The following is a 15666-nucleotide window of genomic DNA, read 5'->3' as shown; positions in this document are numbered from 1 at the left end:
CATGGCACCTTGCTTACAATTTTTCTGAGTCAGTTGAAGTCTGCCTTTCTGAAATTCAGTGTCCTTGTTCTGCTGTTCTCATGTCCTCCTTTCCATAGGATCTTGAATTCTATCAGATCATGATCACATCCTCCCAAGTTCCCAACCACCTTCACGTTTGCAATTAATTCATCACCGTTGGTCAAAACCAGATCCAAAATGGGTGACCCCTTGGTTGTTTCCTTAAATTTCTGAATTGGAAAGTTGTTCCTTACACATGCTAATAATTTGCAGGATTTGCAGTATTATGTTTTGCTCTAATAGTCTTCCAACAGATATCAGGGAAAGTTAAAATCCCCCATTAATACTAGCTCATGTGTGTTAGCTAATCTTGTTACCTGCTTGTAGAATGACTCATCTACTTCCTCTTCCTGATATGGGGGTCTATAATAGACCCCCCCCCACCATAACATCATTACTGTTCTTTTCCCTTGTTATCCTCACCCAGAGACTCTCAGTAAGTCTTTTGCTCACTTCCCATTGGACCTCAGAGCAAGTGTATTCATTCTTGACTGTACAGCGCAACACCTCCTCAAGGAAAGCTGGCGTAGCAGCAGCACTGCTGAGAAGGATCTGGGAGTTGTGGTGGATCACAACCTCAACATGAGTCAGCAATGCAATGCTGTTGCGAAAAAAGCAAATGTAATTTTAGTTTGCATTAACAGAGGCATAGCATGTAAGTCACGGGATAGTGATAGTACTGCTCTGCTCAGTGCTTGTTAAGCCTCAGTTGGAGTGGGGTGTCCAGTTTTGGTCACCAATGTATAGAAAGGATGTAGAGAAACTGGAAAGGATCTAGAGGTGAATGACAAAGATGGTCAAAGGGATGGAATGCAAGTCATATGAGCAAAGGTTGATGGAACCGGATATGTTTAATTTGGAAAAGAGGAGATTAAGGGGGGATATGGTAATGGTCTTCAGATATGTGAAAGGCTGCAACAAAAAAGATGAAGAAAAGTTATTCTGTTTTTCCACAGAGAGCAGGACAAGAGGCAGTAGGTTCAAACTACAGCAGGCACAGGTGTCGACAGCCCCGCCATGGTCACCAGAGGATGATTCCTCCATCACGGAAGAGCAGTTCAGCCCCTTGCCAAAACTCCACCAGTGCGACTGGGCACCTGAGTCTGCATCTATGTCTACGTCACCGCCTTGGCAACATAGCCAGTGGCCAGCGCAGTGGCCTTATTTGAGTGCATGGGGCATGCCGGTGATGACGATGCCCCCTTCGCACCACACATCTGCTGCCACCTTGGAGCAACAGCTGGTGGCACCGGGCTCGGGGCATGAGACCCACTCAGAGGTCCGGGTAGAGGAGACAGTGCCCACCCCAAAACCTCCATCCCCCACTGGGGATGATGCCTTGTCGTCATCCTTATTCCCAGACGAGGCGGTTGCAGGACCCTTGAGGGCCAGCCTGCCAAACGATTTTAAGGAACATCAGGCCCTGCTTCAACAGGTGGCCGAGAACTTGGGTCTAGAGATGGAGAAGACAGCTGATCAGGCGGACACTTTGTTCTGTGTCCTCTCAGCCTCTACCCCGGCATGTATTGCACTACTAGTGCACGACGGGTTCCTGAAAATTGCCAAGGCCCTCTGGTAGAACTTTTCGTCTATCCCTCCCACTTCCAAAAGGGCTGAAAAGAAGTACTTCATCCCGGCCAAAGGGTTTCAGTACCTTTATACCCACCCACCTCTGGGCTCACTGGTTGTCTCTGCGGCTAAGGAAAAGGACAAGCAGGGGCACACTAGTTCAACTCTCAAATATAAAGAGGCCAAAAGACTGGACCTCTTTGGGAGAAAAATGTATTCAACAGCCAGCCTGCAGTTCCGGGTAGTGAACCATCAGGACCTCTTGGGCAGTACAAGTTTAACTTATGGGACTCCCTCCATAAGTTCAAGGAGTCCTTCCCACAGGGTGTGGCCCAGGAATTTGGCGACCTGGTGGAGGAGGGCACCACGGTGGCTAGGCGCTCCCTCCAAATAGTGTGGGACGTGGCGGACAAGAAAGGTAGGGTGGTCGCAGCCACAGTGGTTATGAGGTGCAGCTCTTGGCTTCAGACTGCCGTCCTGTCCCAAAAGATGCAGGCCTCTATCTAGGACCTCCCATTCGATGGGAACGGTTTCTTTTCAGTGCAGAATGATGTGAGGCTGCATGGATTAAAGGACACTTGGGCCATCCTTCACTTACTGACCATGCATATGCTGCAGTCTGCATGGAAGCAGTTCTGGCTGACCCCTCTGCCAAGGCCTTGGCAGCCTCGTAGGGCGTCTGCAAGGAGAAGGGATAGACACATGAGCTTTAGTCACTACTGCCCTTCCTCCTCCCATTCACCTGCGCTGCCTGCCCCAGTGCAGCATCCCGGGGGCCAGAAGCACTCATTTTGAAGGTGCGCTTGAGAGCGATGCCTCAATCAATTCCCTGGATCCACCTTGTTCTTTCCTCAACCATCTTCATCCCTATCATTCGACCTGGTCACAGGTCATCTCAGACCGCTGGGTGCTGGACATAGAATCTCTGTTTTATACCCTGCAGTTTTCAGCCGCCCCTCCCTCCCACCCCCCTCTTTCCCTTCAGGGACCCTTCTCACGAGCAACTCCTTCTCCCTGGCATCATTCCCACCTGGGATCCAGGAGACTGGTATGCTGCCCTCCACTTAAAGGACGCTTGTTTCCATATTCCAAGGTCACAGATGTTTCCTCTGTTTCATAGTGGGTGGACGCCATTTTCATTTCACAGCACTGCCCTTGGGCCTCTCATCAGCCCTGAGGGTGTTCACAAAATATATGGCGCCAGTGTCTGCTTACCTGAGATGTTGAGGTGTCCAGGTCTTCCAGTATCTCAATGACTGGCTCGTCAAGGGCAGGTGTCAGGAGCAAGTGCAAAGGAGCCTCGATCTGGTGCGTTCCACCTGCCACAACAGGGGCCTGTTAATAAATGAGAAAAAATCCACCTTAATGCCCGTCCAGTGAATAGAGTTCATTGGGGCGGTTCTCGACTCCACGAGAGCTAGAGCCTTCCTTCTGGAAGCCATGTTGGACCTGATCTTTTTCAGGCCATGCTGGACCTGATCTCCCATGTAAAGAACTACCAGCTCACCGTGGCTCACACCTGCTTGCGGTTGTTGGACCACATGGCCATGTGTACATACTTGGCCAGCCATGCTTGGCTCCATCTCTGGCTTCTGCAAGCGTGGCTGCCGTCTGTCCACATTCCCAACAGGCATGACCTAGACTGTCCTGGCAGCAGGGCCAGAGGCCAGTGCAATGGCCTTACTGGAATGCCTGGGGTATGCCAGTTATGCCAATGCCCCCGTCGCACCAATGGTCAGTCATAGAATCATAGAATATCAGGGTTGGAAGGGACCTCAGGAGGTCATCTAGTCCAACCCTCTGCTCAAAGCAGTACCAATCCCCAACTAAATCATCCCAGCCAGGGCTTTGTCAAGCCTGACCTTGAAAACCTCTAAGGAAGGAGATGCCATCACCTCCCTAGGTAACCCATTCCAGTGCTTCACCACCCTCCTAGTGAAAAAGTTTTTCCTGACATCCAACCTAAACCTCCCCCGCTGCAACTTGAGACCATTACTCCTTGTTCTGTCATCTGGTACCACTGAGAACAGTCTAGATCCATCCTCTTTGGAACCCACCGTTCAGTCGCTGCATCGGACAAGTATCAGACAGCACCGACAGCACCAGACTCGGTGAGTGAAGTGCAAGTGGATGCTGGGGTGGAAGGGCAGGTGCCCACCCCAAGACCCTCTTTCCCCACAGGAACTGATGCCCTGGGCTTGCCCGCAGTGGAAAAGTCATCCTCATTCTCTCCAGATCAGGCTGTGGGTACTAGCCCACCAGATGACTTTAAGGAGCACCAAGCCCTGCTCTGAAGGGTGGCCACTAGCTTAGGCCTAATGGTGGAAGAGATGGCGGAGCAATCAGACGCTTTGTTTAATGTGCTCTCTGCATCCACCCCTGCACATGTCACTCTCCCAGTGCACAAAGGGGTCCTAAAGATTTCAAAAGCCCTCTGGCATACCCCGAACTCAATGCCACCCACTTCCCAGAGGGCTGAGAAGAAGTATTTCATCCCAGCCAAGGGGTTCAAATACTTGTACACTCACCCGCCCCTGGGGTTGTTGGTTGTTTCTGCAGCCAATGAAAGAGGCAAGTAAGGGCAATCTAGTTTCACCCAAAAAAACAAGGAGGCTGAGAAACTGGGGCTCTCCCCAGGTGGACTTGTTCACGATTCGTCAGAACAGGAAACAGTACACCAGGTCGACTGCTCCCTCCACATGAATGTCAGGGAGCTCAGAGTGGTTCGCTTGGCCTGTCAGGCTTTTCGGTCCCACTTACAAGGCAAGGTGGTTCAAGTTCTGATGGACACCACCACGACAGACAACACCGCCGTGTTGCTTATGTCAGAAAGCAAGGTAGTGCAAGGTCGTCAGCACTTTGCCAGGAAGCCCTCTGGCTCTGGGACTTCTATGTGCAGCATGCCATTCATTTCGTGGCAGCACACCTACCCAGGACCAAGAATGTATTATCGGATCGCCTCAGCAGAGCCGTCTCGTCTCGCCACGAGCAGTCACTCCACCCCGAGGTGGGCATCTGCCACTGCTATGAGCTGGCGAAGGTGCCTCTGCCAGCGATCATGATGGCACACTCGACTTGGGCACAAGCATCATCAGTGGCCTTCGTTGCACAAGTACCAATCCAAGAGATGTGTAGGGCCACTACCTGGTCATCTGTCCATACGTGTGCATCTCATTATGCGCTTACCCAGCAAGCTTGAGCCGACGCTGGCTTTGGCAGAGCAGTGCTGCAAGACTGTGGACTCCGAGCCCACCTCCGTGGACACTGCTTGTGAGTCATGTAGAATGGAATCAACATGAGCAAGCACTCGAAGAAGAAAAAACAGTTACCGACCTTTCCGTAACTGTTGTTCTTCGAGATGTGTTGCTCATGTCCATTCCATTACCCGCCCTCTTGGAGTTGTCAGCAAGAAGGAACTGAGAGGGCATAGGGTCAGCAGCGTCTGGTATACCGACGCATGAGCGCGGCACTCAGGGGGGTATCACAGCCAGCCCTCCGGATACCACTAAGTCAAAAATCTCCGACAACTGCACATGTGGGCTTACACAAACCAAGAATGGAATGGACGTAAGCAACACATCTCGAAGAACAACGGTTACAAAAAGATAGGTGACTGTCTTGTCTGTTTCACTACCTAAAACTGTATTTTTTAAGAATGGGATATGATTGCCAATCATAAAGATAATAAAGAGCATTTTTCAGTTCTGAAAGCCAAGAGTTTCTCCCTGAAGAGTAACCTTTATTCTGGAAGGTGATAAGAGTGACAACTTGCTTCTGTCCAAACCAGAATTTTCTGGGGTACTTCCGATATTTCCAGTTGTGTTAAGCTTTTGAGGATCTGGAAGTTAATGAGCTGTGTCTACCAATAATGGCTAGGTGGATTAAAACATCAGTAACTATACACAGTCCATGAGAGAACAGGCAGCTGCTCCGAATGTTGCCTATTTTTGTCATGCTGTTTGAAATGTAGTTTTATTGCCTCTTTTTCAAAAGTGTTGAGCACTTGCAGCTCCCATTGTCCCCAGTGGGAGATGGGGTTATTCCAACAGCTCTGCAAATCGGGCCATTAATTTTTCTCTCTTATGACTCTGTGAAGATCCTTCTGATCCCATCAACCCTTAGTTTCTATAACTATGATTACTTCTAGTTCTGTTAATGTTTTATCTCTGTTCTGTACCGCTTGTTCCTGTATTCCACACATAATTGCCTCAGCTGAGCATAGAAAGTGCAAATACTTTGAATGTGCACTACACAAAGACAGCTAGATCAACATATTATAATTACTTAAGCATGTATTTTTCATCCCTTTTAAAGTGTATGGAAGTGGTTTACAAATGTTAAAGCATTTGTTGTAAATGTAAGTGCCTTTGCAGATTTCTACCTCAGATATGAAATTTTCACACAGTGACACAAAGAATGGGATAATTTTTGTGTTTGTTTTGGCAGAAGAGAAGGAAGAAAGTATTAGTGTCAGAGGTTCTTTGATTTTGCTCCATCTGTTACACCAGCTGGCTGATATTTCTGTGTTCTTCAAAACAAGTTCTGTTTTGGCATGAATGGAGAGCAGATACATTCAGAATATATCTCTGAAGTGCAATATAAAAAGCTCCAACATATAATGTACCTTTGCAGTAGAACTCCTTTTGAAATCAGAAGTTGCTCTGTGGTCTGCAGGGTTTGCAAATAATGAGATTAAAAAATGAAGTTTTCTACCATTTGAGACAATACCATATCTCTCAGTCTGCCAATTAGTGAAATGGAGTTCAGGTATTCTGAAACTGAGGTAGTGTGGAAGAGGGTGGAAAATTACTGGAACATATTATCTCTCCTTTACAACAGTTTTATGCTTATGTGGCTCCTTTGATGTCAGGGAAGTGACATCCATATAAAACTGGTGTAATAGAGAGGAGTTTGATTCACTGTTAGTAGAATGTGCCTAAAAGTCTATGCACAATATGTAGGGATAAGTTTTCAGAAGGGTGGACTCCCATTGCGGACACAACTTGTGCCTGCAAAATGTACAGTAATATTAATGGGTTTGTTCAGTTACCCAGAATACCTGTTTTAAGGAGTATTTCAGGGTTGATTGCTTTTTGGGTTTGCCTCAGTACATTTAGCAATGTCAAATTTAATATTTATGTTTGATGAATTTACACTAGTTCCATGTTTATGTTCCAGTTCAACTTCCTGGTCCAGCACCGAACATTCGAGCATATGCTAATTCACCCACTTCAATCACTGTCACATGGGACACACCGTTGTCAGGCAATGGTGAAATCCAGAACTACAAGCTGTATTACATGGAAAAGGGGACAGATAATGAACAGGTATGATACCTATATCTCTCTTGACAGAATATAATGCCAGTTTAACTCTGGTCATACAGCCATATACCCAATAACAATACTTTCTAGTTATAACGCTTTTCCTCTGAGTTTCTCAAAACATCCTGCCAATCATTTGACTGGCAGTTTGGATAATGCCAGCATATTAAGGGTGAAACTATGGAGCTATAGAAACTGAATGTCCCTCTGAAAAGAGGAACTGAGAGTGTTATAGTATTGTGGGGTTCATGAAGCACGAACATAACAAAATTAAGACAATATTCTATGTTCTAGCTCATCTAATTTAACAGCAAATTGATACATGACTTGTTCAGGCCTGATCTACACATAAAAGTTGCATGAGTTAAACTAAAATTAGTTTAAAAGCAAATTAGTTAAGAAAATCCAAAGGAGTTTACATCAGTTTATCAGTTTAAAACTGACTTGTGCTGGTTTAGCTTTTACCAAGGCAAGATGAATCAACATAATCCAATTACATAGCAATATGTCTTTTCATACTGGAGTTTGCATTGTTTTAACCAAATTGCTCATTTTAAAACTGATTTTAGGTAAGCTGCACCAGCCTTTACATAGACAAGGCCCCAAGTTAGCGAATGCTTATGAAGAAATATTTATGAAAGGGCAAGTTTGGCTCTGAGTGAGTACTCAGAAATTTTAAAGGAGACTTAAATACAAAAAGCCTATCTGGGTTTTGGATTTATTTCAGCAGTTCTGGTTTAACCACAATAACAATAACGTATCAGAAGTCTCTGGCTCCATTCCCTCCACAAAGCTTTACACGTATCTCATATATCTAATTCACTCCCACGTGGGAGTGTCTTCCTGAACTGACTGAGTTCTTGTTGGGAATTAATACGAAAATGTATCTCCAGGCTGTTTGTCCCACAGAGCCCTTCTCTAAGGGCCACCACTTCAGTGGGAAACATCAGGGATGTAGTCATCTCCAGAGGGCACCAAAAGGCTCATGCACCGTCACAAGAGAATGTGTCCCGGGAATACTTAAGAGCCAAGTCAATGAGCTTGCTAAGAAGTATTGGAAACACAGTGAGGATCTTAAGTTTAGCAATATTAACTCAGACTATGTCAAGTGGACTTGCTAAGTTTGTAGACAGATTCATTCCTCTTTTACGAGAGATGGAAACAGCTAATTTAATTGGTGGCTTTAATGTGATCCCTAATCTTTCTATTGCTTTAGTTTGGCTGCTAGTATTTTGGAGGAAGAGAGTGGGATCCTCTTATGTGACTAAGCTTTGTTGACTCAATAGATTGTGACTTTAAAGGAAAAAGCAACAATGCTGCCCCTGTAGCTGATTATGAGTTGGGCTGCAGGCTTGTCAGGGTGGGTAAGAAAGCCATAGATAGCCAATATTTCCTATTTGTCTGTTAATTTTTGTGTGTGTCTGTGACTCACCCTGCAATGGTGGTTCCTGTCCCACCCACCGGGCTGAGCACAGCTCGCCACTCCAGGTGTTTCAGCCCAGTGAGCAGGGTCACAGCACTGGTTAGGTTTGGCCCAGCTGCCCCTCCATCATGATGAGGCAGGGGCCAAACCTGAGCAGCACTGTGACCCAGCACACCAGGTTGCAGCGCTTGCCGGGAGCCAGGCCTGTTAGCCTGTCAGCATTGCTTCAGGGATTGAGTCGCATGTATCTTTGTTCGTGAACAGGATGTTGATGTTGGAGGTCACTCCTACACCATTAATGGATTAAAGAAATATACTGAGTACAGCTTCCGAGTGGTAGCCTACAATAAACACGGTCCTGGAGTCTCTACCCAAGATGATGTTGTGCAAACTCTGTCAGATGGTGAGTTGCTTTATTCCAGTTTTCTTGTGGAAATCATTTGGTAATCTCTTCCGATTAAATGGATTTTTAACCGAATAGAGCTGCAGAAGTTTCTTGCAAGACATTGCCCTGTATCATGATGTGGTTGCGGAATATGCTCGTGCATGCTGATTGGACCTCTTTGAGATTGTTGGAAGTGGGTGAAAGGAGATTACTATATCTGCAAAAGCATCTGCTTTTCTAATAATCAAACAATTATTTCCCTAATATTCACATCATGGACTAACGCTTGTACAACATATCTAGATCAAAAACACGGAATAATACTGAAGCCAGTAACCCCAGATTTTTTTTTGAGTTTCTGTAATTTACTGTATGTAGGCAGATTTTTCACATTAAGAGAGTTTTCATTTTAAGTGTTCATAGGTGGAGATCTTGTATAATAATCATCAGCCCCAGAATAAATACTTGCATTGGAATGATTAAGTCCTAGTCTTAAATTTAAAAGATGCTTTTTTGTAGTGGCACATACAGTACAGCTATGATAAATTGATGATTTCTTTAATGTTTCATATTTGTTCTTACATTATCTTTACACTTTTTCTTCTCCTTTTTTTCCCTTTAATAATTCACCTGCTAAGTTTGCTAGCTGATGGGGGAAAAACCCTGTATTTCTGATCTGCTTCCCATGTGGATATTGTTAAATCAGTAGTATTTATTGCTAAAAGCAGGCGATAGTTACATTATTTCAGGCAAGCCAATCGGAAAGGGAAGTAAGTAAATTTGGCTATATTTAAAAAAAATTGTAGAGTAGCCACTATTAACACTGGATTTTACCTGTAATGCTTAGCTCTGAAATATGCTTGTATTTATTCTTGATTGCCCTTCAGATACTTCTTCCCTTTTTCAGGTTTCCCGCACCCCTATTTGCAAGCAGGCTCCAGAAAGTGTTGCAGTTTTTGTTTTCTTCTTCTTAATCTGTTTTCGTCTTTGTGAAAGAGAGCAGGGCTTAATCCTCACTTGTGCTGAGCTCACATTCAGGGAGAAGCCTGCCCTTCTGCCACCCCCATGCTGAGTCTAGCTAGTCCCCAGCGTAAATTACGGTAGCCATAGGAGGGCTCTCCATTGATGCTATCTGGAATGGTTCCCTAGGAACTGTTCTGCCAGCTAAGTATCACCAGAGTTCAGCATGCTCTGATCCCAACCTATATAGCCTTGTTATGCTACAGCCTCACCCTAGCCCCTTACATTATGCTGGCTCTTCGTTTCTATGCCAGGAGAAGACTCCGCTATCCCTTTGGGATAACTTTGTGAGCTTTGCACCACTAAATCAGTGCAGATGGGACATAACAGGGTCTAAGGCTCTCTAATATATCCATTGGTTCATTTTTTCACAGCCCAATTGTAAATGTCATGATACCAAGTTGCTACTGTTTAGTTAAACAGTTTAACAAAGAATTTCTCATTTTACACCACTAAACAGACCTGAGCTACTTTGTATCCAGTTTTCCTTTGGGAGGATGTCATGATATAAACAATAGGGCCAAAATTTCAAAATTAGGAACCTAAGTAAATGTTCTGATTTTAAAAGATGCTGAGCAACCATCTCTTCTGGTGTTGTCAATGGGAGATGTAGATGCTCAGAAACTTTGACTATCAGGCCCCTTTTATTCAGGTGCTTACTAGCAGGCACTCAGGTTAAAAAAATAGAACCTGTGCCAACTAGATCTGTATACCTGTAAGACCTACTTGGCTGAACAATTACTGTCTACCGTGAAGTATTCATGGTAGAGCTATTTAATAAGTATATAAAATACGGTCTAAGACCAGAGATCTTGGGATTTGACTCTTATGCAATGGACCAATATCAGGGAGGAATTCTATTACTTACAGAGTTTTGGAGGAGTAATTTTTTAAAACATTTCTAGTCCCCAGTGCTGCACCCCAGAATCTGTCGCTGGAAGTGCGGAATTCCAAGGTAAGATGCTGTTAATTTGCCATTTTTGACGGGTGGATGACTAGTAGATGGAACCCAGGTAGACCAAAATTTCAAGCCCCCTTAGACTGTTCCTTCAAATCCTCCCATCCCTCAAGCAGACTTTGACACATGTCCCCCTCTCCCAGAAAGACTACCCCTCTCCAGATCACAGAGCCTGACTGGCTTAATTCCAGATCAGTTCTGTACTATCTCCCCAAGTATTCAGGTTCAGGGCAGGCTTTTTCTTTCCATGTACATCACCTGATTCCTCCAGCCTACATGTCCTTAGTTTCCAACCACTTGGATAACTTTATCAGTTTTGGTACAAATCAGGTCTTACTCTGGGAGATAGTGCCTGCTGTCTTCTATTCAGTTGTGTGTGTTCTAACAAACTAGAGGAATTATGACCCTGTGTTTGGAGCAGCACAAGCTCCATTGTGGGTTAGGAGTACACGTAACTAAATGGCAATCCACCAGGGCTAAGAACAGAGGCTCTGTACTGCAGAACAGAAGGGTTTAGATCAAATGTAAAACTCTGAAGTAACAGAGCTAGAATGTGTTCCCAGTGATTAACTACTGCCCTGTGTGTCTGATTTATAATAATTTCATATATCTGTTTGTATACATATGTGTATATAAACATTTTTACGGGTTAGCCTCCTGGGTACTTTAAAATAGAGAACCATGTGCACATTCGGTTTTATTTAGGCACAAAGATTTTACAATTTGAGTATTTTTGCAGATTAATTAAAAATTATTTCCTGAATATCCCCTGTTTTACTATTTGTATTTTTTGGGGGGTAATACATGGAGCATTACGAATAAAACAGTTTGATTGGCTTGATGGGAGGCAGTGATTTATAATGCATTTTACCTTTCACAGAGCATCATGATACATTGGCAACCCCCTCCTGCAGGAACACACAATGGTCAAATCACAGGCTACAAAATTCGCTACCGTAAAGCATCTCGTAAGAGTGAGGTAACAGAGAGCATTGGTGGGACACAACTTTTTCAGCTAATTGAAGGTAAGCTATTTTACATCATTTAGTTAAAACTGAAAAAAGTCACAATTATCCCCAAGCTCCTGTTATCAGGAGCTGAGTAGGTCCCGCTTGTTTCTGGGAATGGCAAGTTTGGGAACAAGATTCCATACACTCCTAGCATTTATAGGTGACCTGAAAATGTGCTTTACATGAGCTAATTGTGGTAAGTTTGGAGGCAGCATGGGACAGCAGGTAGGGCAGGACTGAAGTCATGACCTGAGTTCTGTTCCTAATTCTGCCATTGGATTGCTGTGTGTACTGGACAACTCCCTTAAATCCTCTGTGTCTCAGTTTCCTTATCTGCAAAGTGGAACCTTTGTAAAGGATTTTGAGATCCTTGGTTGAAAAGTGCTAATGTACACTTTTTATTGTTGATAGAATTGTATATGTACATCATATAACAAAAGTAATCAGGACACTCAACACATAAGTGATTCTAAATGTTTTGTTCATTTTTTAATCTCTGAAGTCACAACTAGCCAGCCACTGTTTTTGCTATAAGAGATAAAATAATTAGAGCCCTGCAAATCTGTGGATATCCACTTTATATCTGCAGACCATGTTTGCAGATCAGATGCGTATACAAATTTTGTATCCACACAGGGCTCTAAAAATAATAGCCAAACTAGATGAACACACACTTAAAATGGGCAGTTGCATGATTTGTTCCCAGATCTGCCAGCTCCGTTCACAGTGAGTTTCAGTGATGCTGTGGGGCTCGAGAATGGAACAGGACCTCTTCTATTTAGGGCATGTAAAGCCAAACCAAACTACACTTAGAAACACTTGTTTTGTTTTAGTCCCATCATACCCTTGTCATTAAGGAAATTCAGCATGCAACCCATATCATTAGTACATGTAAATGGGCTCTGTCAGAACAATCTGAATTCTGTAAACTTAACATCAGTTGACAGGTCAATGGAAAATTTTCAGAGGAATGGTATTCCTTTAAAAATAGCATTCACAATCCAGACTTTACTATTTTCATATAACAGAATTCTGTAATGTGGAGCTGATTAGAAATTGTTTATAAACAAAACTGAAATTGAGTGCTCTGAATAGTGCAAATACAAAAATACAAGAAATAAATTCTAAACATTTATTATAATAAACTAAAATGTGAATAATAAAGGTGATGTTGAACTGGTTTTTAACTCTAGTGTTCATTTAAAAATTAGCTGATCTGTGAAACTAATACAACTTTAGTTGTACCACAAAGATTTTATGCTCGGGGGATTTTAAATTTTGGTTTTTGTTTTTTCCGTGGATTGTTTCCTCCAAGATGTTACATTATCCTTTGAATCCTGGGTTTTTTAAGGCTCTTTGGATATCATCTTGAATTCTTAGCTCCCACTACATAGGAATTGCCACACTGGATTAGACCAGTGGTCCATCTAATTCAGTATCTTGTCTGTGACACTGATCTGTACCAGATGTTTCAAAGGAAGGTGCAAGAAATCCCATAATGGACAAGTATGGAATAATTGCTCACAGAGGAAGTGTTTTTCAAACCATGTCATAAAGGTTTATGTTCTTTATTTAAAATACCTTAAATGGCACAGTGGTGGGTTTGGGGGGTAACTGTGGATGCTCTTATTCATATGTATGTTTGATAAAGGTATATATTAACTATTACAGTGTATCTTATCATTGCTTTGGTTATAGCTTGTAGATGTTTATCTAAGAAGAATAATTCACTTCCTACATACTTTGATCACTCAATAGTTGGCACTGAATGCAGAAGGTTAGTTATAGAAATGTGGAGGTTTCTGTTGTGCAGACAAAGGGCTACTAGCATGAAAAGCAAAGTCTTTCATTTATCAGCTGGCTATATATGTTACACACGACGTTCATGCTGTTCTGCCAGTGACCTACAGGGAAGGTCTCCAGAGTGCCATAGTCCTGGGTGTCTGCCGTCACAATCTGGCTGCTACACAATAATTTGTGTCAATTTCACTTACTGGAGTCTCACTGCAAGTAGTGCTGATTTCCATTCCTGACCTCAGGTTTTGCTCAACAGCAGTCTTAGGGGTGAAAGGCCAAAACATAATGCACTTAACTCACTGGCTCCGTTTCAGGCTTGACCCAAACGATGTCACAACAGCAGCTACAATGTGTGCATCCACTCATTTAGTTTTGCATTAACAAGCTTTTACTGTCAAAGTCTGATGGTGAGATTCTTGATGTTTTAATTAGAAATTGTGATTCTTTGATCACCGTTAGAGCTCCTATTTTAGTAACTTATATATTATTTTTATATTAGGTCTTGAGCGAGGTACAGAATATAGTTTCCGTGTGGCTGCCTTAACAAGCAATGGTACAGGACCAGCTACTGATTGGATATCAGCAGAAACTTTTGAGAGTGATCTAGATGGTAAGGACCATAAGCATGTTTCTGACTTTAAAGACCTCAAAATTCATGGACCAGGTAACTACAAAATTTGGCAGACCTTTTTCCAAAGCAAACATAATTTTGCTCCATTGTGTTTACTATATTCTAATTGCACAACAGGACACATGTATTTTATTTATATATAATTTTAGTAGTAGTCACTAATGTAATAAAATTCCTGTCAAGAAATTGGCCTGAAAACTGAAGATGTAAATACTGCTTCTTTACTTTCAGTTATATGTATTATGTTGCCTTCCCCACTAAATAATACCTAATTACAGGGTGCCAATGTCAATTATGAATTATTCAATGTCTATTGAAAAGAAATAATGTAATTGGGTACCTGACTTTAATCCTCCACATGTTTTCACCCTGCAAAAGTGGGAAAAAAGTTGTTCCTTGAGGCAAGCAAAAGTGTAATCATATACTCATTATTTATACAGCAGGCTAGTGTTTTATGAAGCAAATAAGACACAGTGCATGCCCCAAAGAATTCCAGTCTAATGCCCCAATCTTCAAAGGTCCAGCGCTTTGGCAGACTGCTGTGCTTAGGGCAGGGGTGGCCAACTACATGCGGCTCTTCAGAAGTTAATATGCAGCTCCTTGTATTGGCACCAGCTCCGGGGCTGGAGCTACAGGCGCCAACTTTCCAGTGTGCTGAGGGGTGCTCACTGCTCAACCCCTGGCTCTGCCAGAGGCCCTGCCCCCACTCCACCCCTTCCCACCCCCTCCCCTGTGCCTCCCCCCCAGAGCCTCTTGCACGCCACGAAACAACTGATCGGGAGGGAGGGGGAGCTGATGGGGGGCTGCTGACGTATTACTGTGGCTCTTTGGCAATGTATATTGGTAAATTCTGGCTCCTTCTCAGGCTCAGGTTGGCCACTCCTAGCTTAGGGGGTGTCTTGTTGACTGCAGTGGGGCTGTGTGTGTTCAGCAGTCTGCCCACAAGTTGTACATTGCAGGTTGAGGCCTAACTGTAATTATGGTGAAATGAATGGGAAGCACAAAGACTTAGTAGAGAAGGGAAAAATGTGGACGAAGGTAACAATAATAAGATTATATTACGTACTTAGGTATTTACGTACTTAGATTCACACCCTGGTGCCAGGCTGTTTCTTCTTCTAAACTTCTTTCTCTCTTACCTCTTTTTTCTTTATAGTAGAGAGAGGGTAAGAGGGCGTTTGACTGAAAATGATAACTATTTGGGGTCTTACGGAAGAACCGAGGTTGATTTTCAAAGTAGTCTAGGGAATTTAGACCCATATCATCTTCTATTTGAAATTAAATCCTCTAGATGGTTTTAAAAATCCTATCCTGCGTCTCTGGGAGGGATTTGAATGAGGAAAGATGGTTTAGCTGGGGCTGTCCAGAATCTGACCAACTGCAGTTGAGTTTGGTAAGAAGCAAACTGTGTTTTTTTTAAAAAGTGTCACTTCATCATTTCATACAAGAACTCTTAGACACTGCATTCAGTGACAGTGTAAGAGAATAT

The 15666-nt window shown here is 43.4% G+C and overlaps 1 protein-coding gene across 9 annotated transcripts in view; it reads left to right on the top strand.

Annotated features, from left to right (window-relative positions):
* Window positions 1–15666, top strand: part of NEO1 (neogenin 1) — a 520914-nt gene that overhangs the window by 434165 nt on the left and 71083 nt on the right. For all 9 annotated transcript variants that reach the window (XM_074965871.1, XM_074965869.1, XM_074965867.1 and 6 more), the window contains exons 10-14: window positions 6808–6956; window positions 8641–8779; window positions 10687–10736; window positions 11620–11764; window positions 14046–14156. In XM_074965871.1, coding sequence (XP_074821972.1) covers window positions 6808–6956; window positions 8641–8779; window positions 10687–10736; window positions 11620–11764; window positions 14046–14156 — 594 coding nt within the window. The remainder of the gene's footprint in view (window positions 1–6807; window positions 6957–8640; window positions 8780–10686; window positions 10737–11619; window positions 11765–14045; window positions 14157–15666) is intronic.

Source organism: Natator depressus, chromosome 10, assembly GCF_965152275.1.
Source record: "Natator depressus isolate rNatDep1 chromosome 10, rNatDep2.hap1, whole genome shotgun sequence".
Lineage (NCBI taxonomy): Eukaryota > Metazoa > Chordata > Testudines > Cheloniidae > Natator > Natator depressus.
This window is presented reverse-complemented; position numbering and strand designations above follow the sequence as displayed.